Source organism: Bactrocera tryoni, chromosome 2 (assembly GCF_016617805.1).
Source record: "Bactrocera tryoni isolate S06 chromosome 2, CSIRO_BtryS06_freeze2, whole genome shotgun sequence".
Classification (NCBI taxonomy): Eukaryota; Metazoa; Arthropoda; class Insecta; order Diptera; family Tephritidae; genus Bactrocera; species Bactrocera tryoni.
Genome location: NC_052500.1, coordinates 7,531,119 through 7,553,291, shown reverse-complemented (window position 1 = coordinate 7,553,291; position 22,173 = coordinate 7,531,119). Strand labels below are relative to the sequence as shown.

The window sequence follows — 22,173 nt, the reverse complement described above, 5'->3', positions numbered from 1 at the left end:
TAAAAAAACAACAGAGCAGGAAGAAGGGGAAAAAATCACATCGGCTCTTTGTTTTTATTATTGTCGTTCCATAATTTAGCAATCGGCCGGCTTATCTACATAGTTATCGACAATATTAAAAAAGCGCACACACACTCATGTACATATATACATTTCAATATAAATTTCGAAAAGATGTATAATACATATGTGTAAGTGTGTGTATGGCCGTCCTGAACACATACAAATACAATAAATTTTTCATAAAAAACAGTATGTATGTATGTATGTACATTTATTTACATATTTGCACACACCTATCAATTCCAAAAACAAAATTTTGCCAAGCATAATGTAAGCAATATTCGCATACCTAAACACACCCACACAAAACGTTGTACACCTTTTTTCATATACCACGCATATGCACCAATACAATTGCAGAAATAAGTATTAAATTATTTATTATATAGATATGCCGATTTTTTCCACATTTGCACCCACTTGCATTAGAACAGTTAGAGCAGATAACGGGACATGGGCACGAGCGAGGTTATCAAGGGTGTGGTGGAAGTTTCTTAACGCTCCGATAAAAGCCATGTTAACATAATGTCCAATAGGTAGTCGTTGCGGCAAACTCAGACGAATTTGATCTCATTGATCTAACGGTGGTGGCGACGGCTAAAACACGAAAAACTAGAACGTTCACGCGCGCGCAAATAATTCGCTGAGCAAAAAGAATGCAAAATAGTATATACATTTAATATAAAAACACTTTATTAAAGAAATATATAAATAAAAAAATTTGTGAAAGGACAACCGGAGTACACGAGTTGCAGATTTTAATAATACGTACAGGCCTTACAATATTCAAAATGAAATTGCTAACAGTGTTCGTGCTGCTGACAGCCATTGTTGCAGGTGAGCTCAAGAAGAATCGTGGAAAAATATAATTATATAAAAAACAAATAAGCAAAAATTAAAGTGTTTTTTAAGGAAATGCGGCTTACAGTTATTTAGGAAAAACATATAAGACAATAACAAATACAAATTTTGCCAAAAAATTTGCATATTTAATTAATTATAATTGATATCGAGAAATGCCTTTCAACCGTGTAATAAATAAAACATAATTGGTGTATAAAAAAATAAACTTGTAAATATGCAATGAAGTAATAAAAAAAAACAAATAGCAACATATAGCAATAAAATTAAAAATGATACAAAATAAAGTTACAAAATTATTATAAATTTATATAAAATTTTCTTCGAAAGAAAATGAAATAAATGAGCAATAACTCTCACATAGAAAAAACAAAAAAAATTATATTAAATTTAAAAAAAAAATTCTCCTAAAGAAAATTAAATAAATTATCAATAATCCACATAAGTATAGAAAAATAAAAAATTATAAAAATTATTATAAATTTATATAAAATTTTCTTCAATAAAAATTGAATAAATTATCAAATTCAAATAAAAAAAAAATAAATAAAAAATTATAAAAAATAAAATAAAAAAATATTATAAATTTATATAAAATTTTCTTCGAAAGAAAATGAAATAAATTATCAATAATTTACTTAAAATTTAGTACAGCAAAAAATACGAAAATAAAAAATTTACTAATGAAATAAAAGAAAACCAAAAAAATATTAAATAAATGCAAGAAATTTTAAAGTACAAATTAAATTAAATAAAAAACATTATAACAAAATAAAGTAAAATGTAAATAAAAAACAAAAGTTGGTAACAAAATGAAGCAAAACATAAAAAAACAAGAAAAAACGTTAACTTCGGCTGCACCGAAGCTAATATACCCTTCACAGGTGCATTTCTCTTAGTAACTATGTGATCAGTTTGTGTGGAGGCTATATGCTATAGCTAACCGATCTGACCAATTTCTTCGGAGATTACATTGTTTCCTTAGAAACAAATCTATACCAAATTTGGTGAAGACACATTGTCAATTGTGAAAGTTCTCCATACAGGAACTTGATTCCGATCGTTCAGTTTATATGACAGCTATATGCTATAGTGGTCTGATATCGGTCGTTCCGACAAATGAGCAGATTCTTGAAGAGAAAATGACGTTTGCAAAAATTCAAAAGGATATCTTAAAAACTGAGGGACTAGTTCGTATATATACTGACGTACAGACAGACAGACGGACATGATTAAATCGACTCAGCTCAACATACTGATCATTTATATATGTATATACTTTATAGGGTATCCGACGCTTCTTTCTGGGTGTTACAAACATCGTGACAAACTTAATAATATACTCAAATTAAAATTACTTTAAAATTAAACCAAATTTTTGAAAATTAAAAAAAAATATAACTTTTTTTAAAAGGAGATATATTTTAATAAAAATAAGAAATGTAGAGGAAAATGTAAAAAATAAATATATTATAAAATAATATTAAATTAAGTGACACAAAGTAAAAGGAACAGAAAATAAAATAATAACCACAAAAAAAAAATATCGTTATCAAATTAAAACTACTTTTAAATTAAACCAACTTCTTGTAAATTGAACAAAAATTTGAATTTTATTACAAAAGGCAATAGACTCCAAAAAAATTTAAAAAAAAATAAATATTTATAAATAAAATAGTATTATATTAAATAAATGGCACAAAATAAAAGGAAATACAACAATAACAAGAAAAAAGGGTTGCGCCGAAGCTATAATAACCTTCACAAATAAAAAAACCCTTACAAGAACTTCTATCGGTTTGTATGACAGCTATATGCTATAGTCCTCCGATCTGAATAATTTCTTCGGAGGCTACACCGTTGCCTAGGAAAATAACCTATGCCAAATTTTTCGTAAATATCTCATCAAATGGAAAAGTTTTCCATATAAGCACTTGATTCCGATCCTAAAGTGTATATGGCAACTGTATGCTATAGTGGTCTGATCTGTATAATTTTTTCCCTGATTTCACCGTTGCCTAGAAAAATAACCTATGCTAAATTTGATGAAGATATCTCGTCAAATGAAAAAGCTGTCCATACAAGTACTTGATTCCGACCCTCAACTTGTATGGCAACTATATGATATAGTGGTGCGATATCGGCCGTTGCGACAAATGAACAGTTCCTTCATGAGAAAAGAAGAGACTAGCTCGTGTATATACAGACGTACGGACAGGCGGACGTGGTCAAATCGGCTTAGCTCGTTCCCTGATTGTTTACGTATACACTTTACAGAGTCTCCGATGAGATGAAATGGCAAACTTTACAGAAGAAAAATGTCAAAAGAGCGAGATATAGCGTCGTTTGCTGTCGCTATCGGTCTACTTTTGTAGTGCCCTATTGAAAAACCCTATACATACATACTTACATGTATATGTCTGTAGTATAAGATACATGGAAATACTATATATTCCAATAATTTTAATGCAAATAGTTTCACAAACTAATATTAAAATTAAAATATAGAAAACTAAAATAAAAAATACGACAATTTTAGTTTAATACTTAGAAAATAATAAAAAATTCCAAAAATGATAATAATGACAATGATTTTTTTTCGAAAATGAGCTGATAACCATCTAATATTATATAGTATATACAGATATAAATAACAACATTTTTACTTCAAATTTTTTTGATCCATCATGGAAGGAAAATTATTTTATGTTTTTAAAACTATAATTTATATAATATATTACAAAGGTAGAAGTTAAATGTCTTATATCTTGTCAATAAAATAAATTAAATAAATTCGATTTTATTTAATTATTTTAAAATGTATGAAAAAATTAAACTATTTTAAATTAAAAAAAATAAAGTATTTTTAATAAGTTTGCTGATATTAAGAAATTTCTAAAATTAGTATGTTTTTAACTTCGAAATTTATATGTCTTTAAATGAAATAGCCTTCCAAATTAAAGTAAAAAATAATAAATTAACCATTAAATCGATAATAAAATCAATAAAAAATGGTTCAAAAGTATTATTGTGCTTTGAAATTCAAATATTTTAAAATAAATTGAACCTAAAAACTGTAATTAATTAAAAATATTTAACTGCATTATTAATACGAAATTTTGTACTTTTATATAATAAACTCAGTGAGTAAAAAATTTTCTTTGCACTCAGTTTTTTGCAAACACATTTAAAATCAAATAACAATATTAATTTGTTCAAATAAAAAAAAAACAAAAAATACAATTTTCTCTGTTTTTTTATTTGCACTAAATTATTTTTTAATAAGCCACAATGTATATGTAGATAATAATAATAATAATAGATGATAATAATTTAATCTAAACGACAGTCCATAAAATTTGGCTGCATGCAAATTTTTCCATATAAGACGATATTTTATATACAAAAAAATTAAAGCAATAGTTATCAATAAATATGTTACACAATTCGATCGATAACATGACGTCAATCGAGTTTGATGAGTTGCTCGCTGTCATAACTGGGAGTAGCATGGAAAATTATTGAACGAAAAAAAAATTTTTTGCTTTTTGTTAAAAGAAACAACAAAAATTATAAAAGTATAATTGCTTTTATCGAAAATATACAAAAAAGTGTAATTTTGTAACTTTCATTTGCTTATCGCGCTGGGTACCATCAAAAGAATGTGTTCCAAAGAGCTATGCTGGCCTTTCTGCAACACCGAGCTCCTCAGAGCAAATAACAAAACACTCTTCGTACATACCTGTATATCAATATTGTTATATAGAAACATATGTAACTAGCTTGCATATGTGTGTTTGTATATGTATCTGTAGATGTCTATATATTATCTAAAAACATAATAATTATCGCGTTTCCATATTGATTTGATCGATCTACTCATGTTGCTCATATCAGCCGAAGTCATATTCAAAAATTATTCTATCTATTTACCCACACACATACATACGTTTGTACCATTTATACCCTACAGAGGGTTCAACTGGTTAGGTATTTCAATTCCGGGCACATACAAATAGGCTCACGCACATGTTTATTCATGTTTGGCGGTTTCAAAAAGTGTTTTCCGAAACTGCTTATCAAACTCATTTGTGAAAGTGGTCATAGTGGAATCGCAGAAAACTGCAAAGCCGATGAGTTCGCTAGAGAGGCCACCGGTGTCTCAATTACATTGGATTGAGAAAGAGTTGGGCCTCCGTTGCACACTGGTGCTCTAGCGTTTCACCTCTGAATTTCGCGTGAACTTAGCAGGCGCTGGTCAACAACTAGTTCCTGTACGATTGCGACTTCTTTTTGGCATAGTGGAAACACAGCAGATTCACTTAACTATTCGCTCTAAATAAGTTCATAAGTCGTAAATATTCTTACTGTTTACTACCCAATAGGAGTGCACACAGTTAGGCTGGCAATTTTGACGGACGCCAACTGTTAAAGTTTTACTAAGGAATGTGAGATGAGAATACAGGCAGTCCTAGATTTTTCTGCTTTTGCAATACTAAGGTGGAAGAGTCGCCTCAACAATTTTGTGGCAAGCTCAAAATGCTTCGTGAATTTTTGAGAGTTTTTTCGATCAATACTTTAGGAGTAGCATAATGGACCAGCGTTCTCCGCTGTCCAAGTGGGATCGGTTTCTGATCTGACAATTTAACATAATCTAACCTAACCGAAATTTTAACCTACAATAATTATATAAACTCTTTCTTTGAATAAATATAACAGCTCTTGGGCTCAACGAATCAGCAGGTGCCTCAACGGAAGTCTTGGCGGGTTCAGACGATAGTGCGGCAACTACTGATACTGATGAGGCAACTACTTCTGCTTCTAGTAATCCGACCACTGTTGCTCCTGGTGAAACAACCACTGTTACTGCGGAGCCAATCGCAACCACATCGGTATCCTCTGGTGAGACAACTCCAGTTGCTTCTAGTGTAGAAACCACTGTTGCACCTAGTGAAACAACCACAAGTGAGACAACCACTGTTACTGCGGAGCCAACCGCAACCACATCGGTATCTTCTGGTGAGACAACTCCAGTTGCTTCTAGTGTAGCATCTACTGTTGCACCTAGTGAAACAACCACAAGTGAAACAACCACTGTTACTGCGGAGCCAACCGCAACCACATCGGTATCTTCTGGTGAGACAACTCTAGTTGCTTCTAGTATAGCAACTACTGTTACTGATGAAACAAACTCGGTTGCTACCAGTGAGGCAACCACTGTTACTGAGGAACCAACCACTGTTGCTACTGATGAAACCACATCGGTATCTTCTGCTGCTACTACTACCACTGAGGAGTCTACTACTGCCAATTCTAATGAAACAACCTCGGCGGCTACAAGCGAAACCTCCTCTACTACATCTGGTAACACCACAACGGTTGATCCGAGCGAAACCACGCCCAACACTGATGAAACAACGGATGCAACAACAAATAGTACATCTGCCTCAACTGCAACTCCAGATACCACCCCCGTAGAGAATGGAAGTACAAATCCACCATCTACAGAAGCGCCACCTGGTGAGTATCTCAACACACATTTTTCAATTTAATTCGAAATTTGTGGATAAAAGTTAATTAAAAGGGACTTATGGAATCGTGTTTTATTGCCAAAGCTTACTTAATGTACGAAAGTATTACTTTCTTGTTTAATGTGTTAAAACAATATTAAATAATCGCTTTTAAGTCTAAAGAAAATAAAGAAAACTTTTCACTACCATATCTGAAATAGAGCCCTTGATTCTCGTCAGTGCGCTTGGCAACAATTATGTCAGCGTACTCGAATACATCACTGATTCACCTTAATCTACCACCTACTTCTCAGCTTGGGTTAAGAAAGGCACTGATTGATTTATTGGAACATACAAACACTCTGAGACGAAGAAGCTTCATAAAAACTGAGCTGTTTGAGCGCACTTAAAATTTGCACGAACGCTAAACAGTTACAGGCGCCTTCTTTAAGAGAAAAAGTGCTTCGTTTGAAACAAAAAATGCATTCTAAGCTGACCTAATTTCGCTTTCTTTAACTGCTCGACTTATCGACTTAATAAATTAGCTATCTATATTTTTCTAAAATGAAATTATTTTCTTCCAGCTAATAAGCTTCAATGTTATGCATGTGAGGGCGACGATTGTGATGAAAAGACTGTGATCAACTGTCCGGATGATGGCAGAGCTTACGATGTCGAGGACAGCAAGAGTTTGTCCGCGAATGCAGCGGAAATTCTTCTTCAAAATTATCGTTCAGTTTCGCGATTGGAACTCGCCGATGTGAAGGGTTATGCTTGCTACAGGGTGCAGATTACAGGTAATGGAAATTACATTTTTAAATTTTTATTTTAATATGCTAAAACTAACGGTTTTTACTCCTCTTCCACTTCTTCTACTTTAGACAATGATGACAAGGCATTGAAACTTGGATGTATTGCCATACCTTATGGCCAAAGCGCCTGTGAGGCTGTACGGAACGAACTGAATATAACGGCAACAGCTGATAGTGACGAGTGTTTGGCGTGTCAAACAGACTTATGTAACGGTAGTGCAATAGCAAAATTATCTGTGGCGGTACTTTTGTCCGTATTGCTGGCAAAGTTTTTATTTTAAGTGATCAGTAAAATAAATACTTTCTAATTATTTATGTATTTAGTTTAATTTTATATTCAATGCATATTTGTACACATGTATGTAGATATATTTGTAAGTTTTATAACTTAAATAAAACAACAATGCTAAACTAAATTATCACCAATTGTGGATGCATGAGTGAAAGATATGATTTCTTGTAAATAACAGTATTTATTATTATTGTATATGTTATATATATTAAAAAGAAACTGAATTTGAAATTTGCCTTTGTATTTTTCGACGAAAAAGCTTTGAGAGCTTTGAAAGCATATATGTATGTACATACAAATGAAACCGTCAACAGATAGGGCTTTGCCTTGCTGTACTACAATTTCATAACTGCCTAGAGAGAATAGAAATGCCTATCCTACTTTTGGAGACAATCAAAGAAACTTATTCTAGCGCCGCTACTAAATTAAACGCAGGCATTCTAGCCTTCAAAGTGATCATAGACACTGTATAGTTTGCATAATCCTACTTCAGAACACAATTTATGGACAATTTTTGAACTAGAATAGCTGCTATTGACGTAATGAACTGGCTGATGAGCTCGCCCGCTCCGCAGCAACCACTAACATGGTAGTAGGCAGAGAGAGGTATTGGCAACAACTTCAAGTTATGCGCCACGCCAAGTTGCTAAGGGGGGGTTATAACTTCAGCAGGTGTTAATATGTAATCAACCTCCCTAGGGACAAACTCAAGCTACATGTCGCATTCTACACTGACCATTGCAAGCTGAAGAAACACTTATAGCATAGCAGTCCGCAGACGCAGGATAAAGGTCCTGGCATGCATGTTTCTGAGTCTTTGTGATTTAGGAGAGCACACAATAGACCTAAGGTCGCGGTGCAATGCTCGCCTTTCTACCTTATCTTATAGCTTCTATTAATATCACGTGGGCACGGCTACGAACTTGGTATATTTATGTTATTGTATTATACTTGTATGTAATATATCCACGAATATAAACCTGGCGAGTCCCTAAAAGAATTTGTAACATTTTTCATTTTGTTTTTTTTTTTTCGGGGAATGTTGCAAAAATATCTTCAGCATCATCATTGTGTCGTCACAGCAATGGGTGCAGTTCACTAAAAAACTGTTCTCCATTGAACCGTCGCCCACCCTGCGTCCAGCTCCCCCTCTTTTTTTCCATATTATATAGATATTTCCTAAAATATTCGCGCACGGATAACATCTGTATGGTATAAAATGGCCACCTCACAATGTGTCCTGTTGAACCAGTCTTTTATGTTTCTGATTAGCCTAGCCGTCCATCTGCTGTGACGTCCCTGCTCCCAACGCGCTTTGCATTGTTCCAAGGTGTCTTTCTTTATTTCCACTTTTGTGGTGCTGACATTTGCACCTTATTTCTTCAGCGTTCTCATTTTCTTTCGTTCAAATGCTAGTATACTTGATAGGTAATGTATACTTCATAAACTAAAATAACATTTTTTATTAACATTTAATTTAATAATATTCATGCCATTACTCACTATGATCTCGCAAAGCTTGCTAAATTTGTATGCACACAGCACACCCTGTGCCTTGTATAACACTGTATACTTCATTTGTATAACACAGTACAGTGTTGGTAATAAAAACTGCGCCCAATGCAAATATATGTAAAAAAATATTAGTAAACCAAATTGAAATTTACAAGCCACTTCCATTGGCAATTGTTTTCCCCAACAATACCATGCAATATCTAACGATAACGCAACCGATGTGCGATAAGATTGCGCCAACCTGCTGAATATTGAAATTTTAACTGAAAGGTGCAGAGTTCAGTAGCCGTATAGCGGTATAAGTGAACGGAAGTGTCCGAAAACAAAGTGAAAATTACATTAAGTGTTTAGAAACGAGTTCTGCTGCTAGCAATTAAAGTAGTGTTAGCATTAGAGTATACTAAAACAAACGAACATAACAGTGTCTTCAATATGATGTGGCACAACAATAAATTGTTTATAACTATCTTTGCCGTTTCACTGCTGCTTGGCAACGTAGCTGCACAAGGTGATAACAGATAAAGTACAGTAGTGCCTAGTTAAATGAAACTCAAAAAAAAATATTAATAATAAAAAACAATTACTACTGTAGTTACCAAAATATAGAAATATTAAGAAAAAATTTAAAAAACAATATTTTTTTTTCAAAATATTTTTCTTTAATTAGATACTATTAATTGCTATAGTTGTTACGACGCGGAAAGCTGCTTGAAAAACTTAGAGGCCACTGATATAAAAACATGCTCGGCGAAAACTTGCTTCACACAAATTAACGGTATGTATTGGTGCAAATAAATGTATTTTCACGAAAGTAACTAGTCTTAAGAGTATAATAATTTGTAATAATAATTAAAATTATATTGTTTTGGGTTAAACGTTTTACGCAACTACATACGAGTATACCAAAGCTGAACCAAACGCTTGTTGTATTTGGTATCACATGTGTGTAGGTACTATGTAAAAATATTGACTACAATTGAACAGCTATTGGCTTATCTAAATAAATGAACTGACACGAAAATAGTCTAATAAATATATTCTATGAAAATGTATATTTTGCGATAAAACTTATCGAAACACATGTAAAAGTACAGTAAGACCTGTGGAAAAAATTCCCCTTCAGCAAAAAACGCTTTGAAGTTATTGTTTGAAGAGTTTGCTCGTCTTAAACTAACAATTATTATGATATGCCTTATGTTTTAGGAAATAAAAATTGTTTCAATTATTTGAAAATGACATACAAACATACTTAACTTAACTAAAATTTAGTTTTATTTAACGCAAGTTTTCAATAAATAAACCAAAAAAATTCGGAATGATTTTACAATGTTATTAAAAAAATATTGTTCAAAAAAAAAAATGTAAAATATATAGATAAATTATTTCTCAATTTCCAAAACAGCTCGATACCATAATACTTGAGTTCAATGTTTCAGGGCAATATTTTTTAATAGACACCACATTTCACAATGCATCAATATCATTTTACTGGCTTTTATGAGCTATCAGACAACCCCTATAAGCGCATAATTGTGAAATTACATATAAACATACACATGTACGACATGAGTATGTATTTTTTCCAGGTAATCAAACCAATAATGATAGATTAACTTTATTTATGTATTTATTGGAAATGGCAGGTGGATTTTACTTATCAAACAAAGGCATAAAATGCCTCAACAACATGACAAATTGACTTAGTTTGGTATTAATAAAAAATCCAAAGTATCAAAAAATTGATTATTGAAGCAAATTTCTAAAGTATCTTGCAAATTGGGTTAAATAGGTCATGGTACGGACTAAAAAAGCAGCTTTGGATAAAAAAAATATATGTACTCGTATATACATATACATATATAAAGCGTGCAATGAAATACACGTGTAAATACTCCTACACATACATAGTTGCGAACTTCAATCAACTACACGAATTATATTTTGTTATTTTGTTATCTTCCATGGACTATTATCACTATTGCATGCCAATTTTATTTGTCGTAGCCTCAACAACTGTTTACACTTCATCGAGGTTAACAGCGGCACCAAGCACCTGTGACTTTCTGTAAGGTAAAGGGTTTTATAGCGTTTACAATATATGTATGTATGTGAATATCAATATTTATAAATTTTATTAAGACAGGAAACCAATGGAACATTAGTTGCTGGGGTATTTTTTATGAAATAAATACAATATGTTAACAATTGATGCTCATACCTGTCAATTAAGGCTAATTCATACAATTTTATAAATATGTGTATATTTATGTTGAGGAAGACTTATCTTGTTTTTGTACACTGAAGTATATATGTATATACATAAAAGATAAGCGTGCGGAGATTAGTGGAGTATCTGTATAGCTAGTCCTTCAGTTTTTGGTTCTGTCAGAATGGCAGATATCAAACCACTAACCATATAGCAGCCTTATAAACTGAAATCAAGTTTTTGTAGGGAAAACTTTTTCATCCAATCCGAACATGCTGTCCAAATCAGACTACTATGACATATAGCAAACTTTCAAAATGACAGCAGCAGGTTACATACGTTTTTAAGTTTATTTACCTAAATTTGCTATAAAAATGCAACTATGAAGGATACTACAGCTTCAATGCAGCCGATTTTAGCGTTTTTTTCTTGTTTCATTTTTTTTTTGTTTTTTTGTGAAATTGTAACCTCAACTATGCCAAATCTGCCGGGTTAACTAAAAACTATTTTGATTTGCTTCCTAAATACTCCTAATCACTAAATGAAAAATTTGAGCGCGTCAAGTGCGAAAGAACAACAACATGTATGAATTTGATCCAGCTCTGAATGAATTTGTTCCAGCTCTGTCTGTTTTAGGACCATTTACGATCAAAGCAATATCAAAAGTTGCGTAAACATTGACACAACTAAAATTTATGATTTTCTACTAAATTTAATTTTTCCAAAACTACTAAATCATTATTAAGTATATTTAAATAATTAAATGCACAACATTTTTTGTTCTAAATATAACATAAAATAATTATTTCAAGGATGCTATTCGTACAAAATGTAAAATCGCATGATATAAATGTCTAATAGCAGCGCTATATTGACTAATGTTGCTGACTTCGGTAAAAGAACACCTATCGCCATTGCGAGTATACATATTGTGTCATTTTAACCCACTAATAAACATTTCGTTAGCAATGTAATGAATAAAATATAATTTGGCACTCATGCAACATATTTATTTCGCTAAACATCAAAAAAATCGCATGAAAGCCAACAAAAGTAACTGTGCTGTCAATATTGCCAGCGCACACACAACTGCACTTTATAAGCAAAACACAACGCAGCAAATGCGCTGGCATATTTACATATAAAGTAATAAAACATTATTAAATATAACAAACAACTTACCTTAATTGCGTTTAAAGTGTGTAGAAACGGAATATGTTGTCGTAAAACCTATAATAATTTCAAATACTTAAAGAAACTCCTCACACTTGACCGGCACTCCGACTTGCAGCGGCCACTTTTTCACAACACAATATAAACCGTTTATTTGCACTGCCGGCGCACATTTTTCACTTATTTTCTATAGCAAACACATAAAGCTAACACGTTATAATGAAAAAATAACTGAAATCGACTTTTTTAATAGAAAATTCACAATTCGCACAAGAGCTTCGGCAGAGTGAATTACTTTAGCACAAAATGAAACGGAAACTGACAGCAAGCATTGGAAATGGCGGTCTAATTTGGCTATGCACAGAGTTGCATTTTTTTAATTGCGATATATTTGCTTTATAATTTTATTAAATTACAAGTGCAGATTTTATTTAATTTTTACCCTTTCTTAATTAGTAATTTATATTATAGTTTATATTCACAAAATATATACCAGCATGATTACACACGATTGCTTTTTACTAGTTTTTAGTAAATTGTCTTACCAGCGGCAAGAAATTCTTATATTTAGCAGCCAGTGTAAGCCAAAATGTCTACCATATGACTACAGTGCAGGATAAATATAACCAACAAAAGTTAAAATGTTTGCATTCACATGCCCTTTTCATTCACATTTTTTATGAAATAAACACAATTATGCGTTAATAAAAATTATTAATTAAAAAATATTTAATATTGCACTAAATAACAACATTGTGCATATTCCTTACAAGCCAAAGAATACAAATTAAAGGTTAAGCCTTGAAACCCTGAAGTCTGCCAACCAGCACTGTTTACCTTGCTAGTCAAACTGTTTATAACTCATGTACTCGCTGATATTTCACTATGAACATACAATATAAATGGAACGGAAGTATTTATTTCAAAGTTATGTAACTATAACTTATATTATAATAAACGTTAGAGACGATTGTGTTAAATTTGTAACTCATTTAGTATTAAAAATTGCTAAGGTAATTATAAAAGCCTGAATGTTACGAATCGATAATAGCATAAATCGATGATTTCTTAATTTTGCAAAGTAGAGTTGAATTTATTATACCTGCCAAATTATGCACTATTATGCATGTATGCATATACATATGTAATATTTGTAAGCATTTCATACAAACAGCTGATTTTGCAAATTCATTGAAGCCTCCTAATTAATCAATAAAATAAATAAATACAAACTTTTAAACGCAAAAAGTCTAATATGAGTAACATACACTCTCTTCACAGCTAACCTCACCATTTCGCGTGGTTGTTGGGATGATGACAAAGTGACTGAGTGCCACGCACCAAGCTGCGTTACTTGTAGCGGTACAGAAAAATGCAATAATTTTAATGTCTGTAAGTCTTGCAATTCGGATGATGACCCAACGTGTGCTCAAACCGATGCATCAGGAGTGAATAATGTTATTTGCGAAAAAGCCGATAGCAAATGCATGATCAGCGTGTTGGAAAAGAAGACCGAACGTGGCTGTGTGACAGATGAGATCGCCAAGACATGCACCGATGAAAAGACATGTCAAATGTGTACGGGTGGCGCTTGTAATCTGGGCATATTTCCGCAGGATCGCCTCACATGCTTTCAATGCAATGATACGGTTGCAGCTTGTGCAGATGCTCAAGCAAGTAGCAGCGCATTGCCGTGCACACAGTACGTGGCGAACGATGCCTGTTATATGTATGGCAGCGATGAAACACATGTGACACGCGGCTGCACGTCAGATGTCGGCGAGCAGAATAAATGCGCAACAAACGACGAAAAGTGTAAAACTTGTAATGCAAATGCGTGCAACAGCTATGGTTACCAAACTGAGCAATTGTTGAAGTGCATACAATGCTCGGACAATGATCTATGTGCATGGGGACACGAGACCAGCGCGGCTAAGAGTTGTGAAAAACAAATCCTATACTCCGCCGAAGGTAAATGTTACACACGTACCTTTGAGAATGGTACGGTAACGCGCGGCTGTTTCTACGATCTTGATGATGCCGACCAAACAGCGTGTGAAGCTGGCACAAATTGTTCAACTTGTACAAATGCGAATGGTTGTAATAATGCTGATACACAAAATTTCACCTGTATTCGTTGCCGAAGTGATGAAAATAAGAACTGTCGCTCCGCTCCGGAAGAAATTGTCGGCGAAAAGTGCACAAATCTAGTGCAATCAAATGAGGACATGAAATGTTTTACCGGCGTTTGGAGTAAGTAATTTAATAATGCAAATAGTTATACCCTGAACATATTGAGTGAATATATTAAGTTTGCTACGGTGGCTGTAACACTTTTTTCAACTTTTTAGGAACCAATTTGCTTATACGTGGATGCCTGATCGATTTGGAAGATCGCGATCAATATATTTGCAATGACCCGGAAAACAGTAGCTGCGAAGTCTGTAACACAACTAATTGTAATAATAAGTTTAGCGGCGCTGGGTATTTCTTCTTAACAAATGGCTTACTGCCAGCTGTGCTCTTCACGTTGTGGCGTATGAAATAAAATATATGTACACTAACAAAATATACTATTGCAAAAATTTAAATATACTTTTATATACCATATATGTATATGTACTTTAAAATATAGTAATTTACAATCCTACCTATTGACATACATTCATTACATATGTGCACTAGATTACAGTATGCGCTTTAACTATTAGTAAATAAATAAAAAAATTTATGTAAAGAAAAAGAAAAACAATTTTTATTTATTTCACATTGGATTTGCACAGTTTGCGTAAAAAGTAATTAAAATTTATATCCGGATACATAGAGCTTAAATTTACTAAAATCTTGCAAACACGGTTTTTATTCATTATTTAGTTTAAAGCATAAATGTAGCTAGCATAAAACTTGCCAGACCCAGCCAAAGACTTAACTGTGAATTGCTTTGGATAGCAGCCGAAGGCGCCAAGAGATTGTTGCAAGCCTTGTCATAGCACAAAATGCATTGTTTTGAGTTGGACTTGCAGTATTTGAGGCCTTCATTGGTGAGTTCTGAAATGCAGCCGCGTGTGGTAACATTTGTGTCAGCTGAAAGAAGATTGAGGTTAGGGTTTATTAATATTATTATTGATAGAGTAATGGACAAACTCTGTCCTATTCAATGTGAGCAGAAAAATTTATATTTGACACAAAGCGAGTTGCGAATTTTTTAATTCAATTATTTTGATATTAAAAATTATTTAATATAATAAAAAATAATTAAAAAGTGAAAATTTAATTTTCTTATGTTTTTTTATTGAAATATTTTAGTTTTTAATAGTATAATTTTAAAATTTAATTTAATTTTTAGTTCCTAAGTCAAAGGCGATTTTTTTCGAAATAAAAATTTGTTTGAAATATAATTTTTTTTGAAATTAAAAATTAAATTTAAAAATTTTTCCTCAATTTAGATTTTTTAAAAGTGAAAATCAGATTTAAAAATTTATAAATAAAATGAGTTTGTAGTAGTTTTTTATGCTCTTGCAACATGTTGCCAAAGGGTATAATAGTTTTGTTCACCTAACGGTTGTACGTATCACCTAAAACTAAGCGAGATAGATATAGGGTTATATTGTATGTATGTATATATGTATGCAAATGATCAGGATGACGAGACGAGTTGAAATCCCAGCAACTGTCTGTCTATTCGTCCGTCCATCCATCCGTTCAAGCTGTGACTTGAGTAAAAATTGAGTTATAATTATCAATTCACTTACCCTTGTACAGCGTGTAGCAGCCATTCTGTTTATTTTCGATGGGTTGGCAGTTCATCGCTCTACCAGGACCCGGCGCACACTTTGCATCCGTGGTACTGCTGCAAGAGTAGCAGCTCAAGAGTTGATTCGCATTCACTGGCGGCGAAGTGTTGTCCACTATGACATTTGGTGGAGCATTTGCTACATCACTAGATTCAACACCCTGTGGTTTAGCATTGTCCGCTGCGGGTTTTTCGGGCTCACCCACATTCGACGTTGAATCGTCACCGTGTTCTACCACAGTAGTTACACCACTATTCATGGCATTTTGTTCGTCATAATTGTTTACCGATACTTCGTCTTTATTCGTATCCGCGTCCTTGTTTACATCGCCCTCATCATCAGCGTCATTAATGTCGTTCGTATTCTGCGGTACTGTTTGCTCTGTGTCTCCCGGTTTTTCAGCAGTCGCAGTGGGGCTCTGAACTTCTGCATTTGCTTCACCCTCATTTATGGCTGGTGCATCAGCAGGATAATCCGGCGATGGCCCTTCATTTTCCGGCTCCACTGCTGCGGGTTGTTCCACTGGTTGCACCTCAGCCACATCTTCAGCGCTACTGACTTGTGTCGCCTCTGCGTTACCATCGACATTCGTTATTTGCTCGACACCAGCCGCAACCTCTTGATCTTCATTGTGTTCAGTTTCAACTGGCTGCGGTTCTTTCACTTTTTCCGAGGATTTGTCATTGGCATCACTGTTTTCTTGTTGAGCTTCGTTTGGCTGGGCAGCGGCATGCTGCTCCTCAACTTGTACATTATCCTCTGCTTCTGCATTACCATTGTCACCAATATCCGCGGGATTGTCAATCTCTTTCGATGTATCTGTCGCACCCCCAGTTGCCTCAGTTGTCACCATTTGTAAAGCTAGTGGCACCGGCAGTACGGTTGCTTGCGATTGCTCGTCTATAACTTCGACTTCTAGTTGAGAACTCTGTTTGCTTTTATCCTCCAATACACATACGTAATCTGTTTCTTTGTCTAGAATGTAACGGTTATAGTTTACACAATTAATATTAAATTAAAAATATTAGTATATTGTTTTTATAAGTAAGTTTGTAACTTTTTTTAACTTTTCTAAAATACTAGATGTTATAATTCTCAACAGATTTAAATTTGTTTCTTTTTTGATAATTGGGTTTAAATTACAAAAAATAGTAAGACTTTGTTCGTAATAATAAAAAATATTTCGAAGAATGGTTTCTCGCACGAAATTTACATTAAAAAGTCTTACTAATTTTTGCCCACAGTAGTATAACAAAATTCTCAATATATTTATAGAATTTAGAATTTTTACTTACCCATAGCTAGAACACATGCTTGCTCCTTGCAATCGATTGTTCTGTCCAGCTTTGTATTGTCTGGGCTTTCACATTTTGGTGTAGCGGGGTCCACACACATAGAACACATCGCAGAATGTTCTATAAAAAAATACCGATCAAAATGATTATTAATCTGTAAGAAAGTCGCTATCACGCTATGGAGAGTTTTTTTTTAATTTGACAAAATGGCGGCGGGTTGAACAAAAAGTATCGAATTTGGCCATTTTTTCGACAGTTTTTCGTTGGAAAAAATTAGGAAGATTTAAAAAAAAAAAAACAAAACAACTTCCATAGCGCGATAGAGAATGAAGTAAAAAATGTTTGCTAGATATCTTCAAAACTCTTTCTTTGAGAGTGGAAACCGCTTTGAAAAATACCATTCTGAAAAAAAGATTGTCTCGCTCCCTGTTCCCTTTCTACAATAGACGCTGTAGCGACCGTAATAATTTGAATTTCGTTTTCAAAATTTAAGAGAATATTTATTACGGTTCATATATCCTATATGATAATGCAACAAAAAATCGATTTTTCGAAAATTTCACACTGAGACGATCTCTTAATGCCAAGAACTCCTAAATACATAACAAAAGATCCTCATTTATTGTCGAAATATATTTGAAGCATATTTTACAATATCTGCATTGAATTACAACATCAACAGGCGTTAAATAAATTCTTAAAAATATTATCTACAATTGCAAGTATCTGCGCCAGCTGTCGATTAAAATAAGGATACTCCAGGTTTTAAGTTTAAAGTTTTTACATTTTCGAATTTCTGATTTCTTTACGCACTTATAAAATACTATATCTGAATTATAATCTCACTGCCACGCCACTTTTAAATATTTAATATATATATTTATATTTAATATATATATTTATTTTATTTGTTTTTTTTATTTATATTATATTTATTTAAGTTTTTTTCCGTTTAGTAATTTTTATCAAATTTTTAACTCAAAAAATGAATCCTTAAATAAACATTAACATCGCGTGAGATTTGCTAACTATCAAGCAATTTATATATATGTACATATGTATAGCATAACAGTACCCGCAGCTTTGATTCGCATGATGACTATGCTGCTCACATAAATCAACCAAACGATACTCTTCATTTTTAGTCTTTAGGTTTTTTGTGGATTTTTTATATTTTAAACGTTTTGAGAATACTATAACCGACTTTGTCTGCTACTGACAGACGCTGCTGCACAACTCGTGCTGAAATTAAACGTGATATGTTTTTTAACCACACTCGGCTTAATTAATGTGTGACATAAGATTTACAGGGTGTGTTAATATGTATGAACAGAAATACAAATAACTATTTGATATTAATTAATTAGTTTTTTGATATTATTATTAATTTTTTTTTTCATTTTATATTTTAACTTTTTTGGTAAATTTTTTTTAAAATTATTTTTTGTTTGCATTTAAAAAAAATTTAAATATTTTATTTTGCTTGGTTTCATTATTTTGTACGATTTACTTTTTTTTTAATTAAAAATTTGTTTATTAAAAAATTATTATTTTTTATTTGTTTTCTTATTTTTTCGTATTGGCACATCCTGTAAATGCTGTCCTCTAGCCTCTATAGTAGCAAATATTTTCATATTTTTTATCGAATATTTTACAGTTCACATTATTTTATTTTTTATCATTATTTGTATTTTGTTTTTTTTTTTGCACATAACGCTTTGCAGCTCAATTACAAATTAAACAAATTTATCAGCATTCATTTAATGTTAAAACACACAGCAGCGATAATAACGGAAAAAACCACACATAATCTATAGCCAACAACAACAAGCGCAACAAAGAAACTGCACTTTTAATCTGGTCACCAATCAAGCCGAGCCAATATTTGACATGATAACTCTTGCACAACTTGACGAATGACACTGCGTATGATGAACATCATACGTGTACGGTTCCAGTTTATAGTCATCAATATTTGAAAACAATTAAATTAAATACAAAGAAATACAATATAATGAAAGTTATTTGTCATGTATTTTTGTGAGGCGTGGGCTTGACCCACGACATTTGGGCCTAAAGGTACATTTACCCACACATTTACATACATACATATGCATGTATTTGTTGCTGGTATACATTTCTTTTTTAGGTTAATTGCAAGGGCTTTATAGCAAATGCTGATGTCTATCTCGCACAGTGCATACTAAATAAGTTATGATGTGAAGTAGAAGCAATTGTTGGCGTGTGGTCGCCAAATTGGCTGGGAATCCGCGCTGTGCGGTGCTCCTCAGCTGTTAGGCGAAATGAGTGGGTTGCGTTGGAAAAAAAAGTCTTATATAAAATTATTCGATATGTGTATATATGACTTTAGTTAACTGTATCGCACGCAATTAAGGAATAAGTGTTTTGCATATAGCGGTAATTTTTATGTGTCTATACTGGAGAATATTTTTAAATGCTAATATATGACGATAACATGCATTAATTAACTCAAAAAAGTGAAATCGATATGTTAGCTCAGCTTAATGACCCGTAGATTCATATTGTTTCTTGAATTGAAATTATGAAATTTTAATGAGATTGCCACTTGACATTCGCTAGCATGTGTAAGGGAAGCATTAGATATTCATCACGAAAACACTAAAAAATGAACGTGGGAACACGATTGGTGTCCATGACTTTGGCTGTTTTGAAAAGATAGACACGCACAGTGTTTCTACAGAGAGGTGAAAAAAAATTTGGAAGTGGTAGTGACAATACTTTTCTTTAAATTTTAAGAATTAAAAATAACAAAAAAGACCGCGATGAAGCTACAATACCCTTCATAAGTGCAGTTCTTATAGGACAAAAGTGAACAAAAAAGTCGTTAACATGAGTTTGATTATTTCAGTTTGTAGGGCCGCAATATCCTATAGTGAACCGATACCAGAGATTTCGACAAATGACTTATTTCTTGGGGAGAAAAGAACACGTGCAAAATTTGAGATCGATATCTGACTGAGAGTCAAGTATACAGACGGACTAATCGACTCAATTCGTCACGGTGATAATTTATGGCGTTGTTATTGTTGTTGCAGCAGAGCTCTGCCGAGTTGACAGACCTTGAACTGATCCGGATCCGTTCCGGATACGTAGACCCGACTGTCATGGGAATGACATACATACATATATAGAGTATCCGACGTTGCATTCTAGATATTACAAACTTATTGTCAAATTTAATATACACTGTTCAAGGTAAACCGACTTAAATGGTGTCCATGACCTCGTTGGAAATTTATGATTATCCAAACGTTATCAATAATCATATCTGTATTTTAAACAAACATAATGCTCACAAATGTACATACATAAATGCATATGTATCCAAGACATAAGATTTGCAGCAGGTATGCGCTTTGCAGCAAGTGGGCCACGACAGGGGTCAAATATATTAGCTTTGCCAATATCTCAGTTATGAATAACATGTAAACACGCTTATCTTACTTTGATAAATATAGAGCTAACGGTACATTACATTACGCTTACATATACATGTGTATAAACATTTACAAGTGCATTGGCGATAAACACGATTAAGTTTTCAGTCAATAGCAGAATATTTATAGCTGCTATTGTCTTCACTGACTAATATGCCATAAATACAAGGCAAATAAACCTTACAATAATAACCAAAATTGCCCTTATAAATATTTAATCATGAGTCAGTTACACATAGTTGCGCACACACATGTAGATATACATATCAATCCATATGTAGATATTTCTAGAGTTTAATATATGTACATATGTACATATAAGTAAGTATTTTATAAATGCTGGCTATACATATTATTGCGTATCAAATAGGGGTTCAGACGGTGTTTTGTGCAAAAAATTGGCGACTTCAATGTGCACAATTGTGATGTAATTAGCATGCTGGTATAATTGTAATTGAAATTCAGGCTATTTTTAACCATAATTACCTTTAATTCAATTTATCTATTCGCCTTTGACATAAACACCGAATTAAGCCATTTCAAATGTTGTCAATCACGACATGTTGAACCAAATATTCATATGCTCCCCGTGAAAATCAATATTCTCCCTTGATAGTAATAATATATGTATGTAAATATAAGTATGTATTTGAGTATATGTATATAATTATGCATAAATAATTGAAAAAGGATATCACATGATAAAAATAAACTTGCCTTTCCAGAAGGCTGCTAAAAATACAGCATTTCAAACCATATCACACTATGTCTCCTTTTGGGCTGATTAGCTTTAAACTCCCTCTCTTTAACTTTAAACACACATTTTCAATAATTTGCTTTGAAATGCACATTTTCAATAAATTCACTATTATTAGCTTATAATTTTAACAACAAACGTTCAAATAATGCACAATTGTTCCGAATTAGCAAAAGCTCCTTTGCTTGGAAAAAAATGGCGGTAAGTAATGTCATTTCCGTGAGAAACAGTTTTGTTGGTTATCGAAGTGTTGATAAGTTATCGAAATAATATAGCGTATGAAATAAATATAAAGTAATTAATAATACAAATAATTAATTATAAAAAAGCATATATGACAACAAAACGGCTTTGAAATGCATACATATGTACTTAGAAATAAATCGTTCATTACATTTTACAACGCAACAGTTTTG

The 22,173-nt window shown here is 32.6% G+C and overlaps 3 protein-coding genes across 9 annotated transcripts; 2 read left to right on the top strand and 1 right to left on the bottom strand.

Moving 5' to 3' along the window:
• Positions 1–589: 589 nt before the first annotated feature.
• LOC120769812 (cell wall protein DAN4) lies at positions 590–7,549 on the top strand. The gene is made up of 4 exons (XM_040097020.1): positions 590–900; positions 5,644–6,444; positions 7,019–7,231; positions 7,316–7,549. The coding sequence occupies exons 1-4, from the start codon at positions 855–857 to the stop codon at positions 7,525–7,527; spliced, it is 1,272 nt and encodes a 423-aa protein (XP_039952954.1). The 5' UTR covers positions 590–854; the 3' UTR covers positions 7,528–7,549.
• Positions 7,550–9,328: 1,779 nt separating this feature from the next.
• LOC120769811 (protein psiQ-like) lies at positions 9,329–15,114 on the top strand. Its single transcript, XM_040097019.1, has 4 exons — positions 9,329–9,561; positions 9,721–9,828; positions 13,714–14,685; positions 14,784–15,114. The coding sequence occupies exons 1-4, from the start codon at positions 9,486–9,488 to the stop codon at positions 14,978–14,980; spliced, it is 1,353 nt and encodes a 450-aa protein (XP_039952953.1). The 5' UTR covers positions 9,329–9,485; the 3' UTR covers positions 14,981–15,114.
• Positions 15,115–15,209: 95 nt separating this feature from the next.
• LOC120769809 (enolase-phosphatase E1) lies at positions 15,210–21,974 on the bottom strand. 7 transcript variants are annotated; one of them, XM_040097011.1, is made up of 5 exons: positions 19,255–19,560; positions 18,597–18,763; positions 17,522–17,641; positions 16,185–17,201; positions 15,211–15,516 (listed from the first exon to the last, which is right to left on the bottom strand). In XM_040097011.1, exons 2-5 carry the CDS (start codon positions 18,658–18,660, stop codon positions 15,308–15,310), a joined length of 1,410 nt encoding a protein of 469 aa, XP_039952945.1. In that variant the 5' UTR covers positions 18,661–18,763; positions 19,255–19,560; the 3' UTR covers positions 15,211–15,307. The 7 variants fall into 7 exon arrangements, with proteins under 7 accessions (XP_039952948.1, XP_039952945.1, XP_039952946.1 ...); XM_040097012.1 differs by having other exon boundaries at positions 19,299–19,560; XM_040097013.1 differs by having other exon boundaries at positions 19,372–19,560.
• Positions 21,975–22,173: the final 199 nt, after the last annotated feature.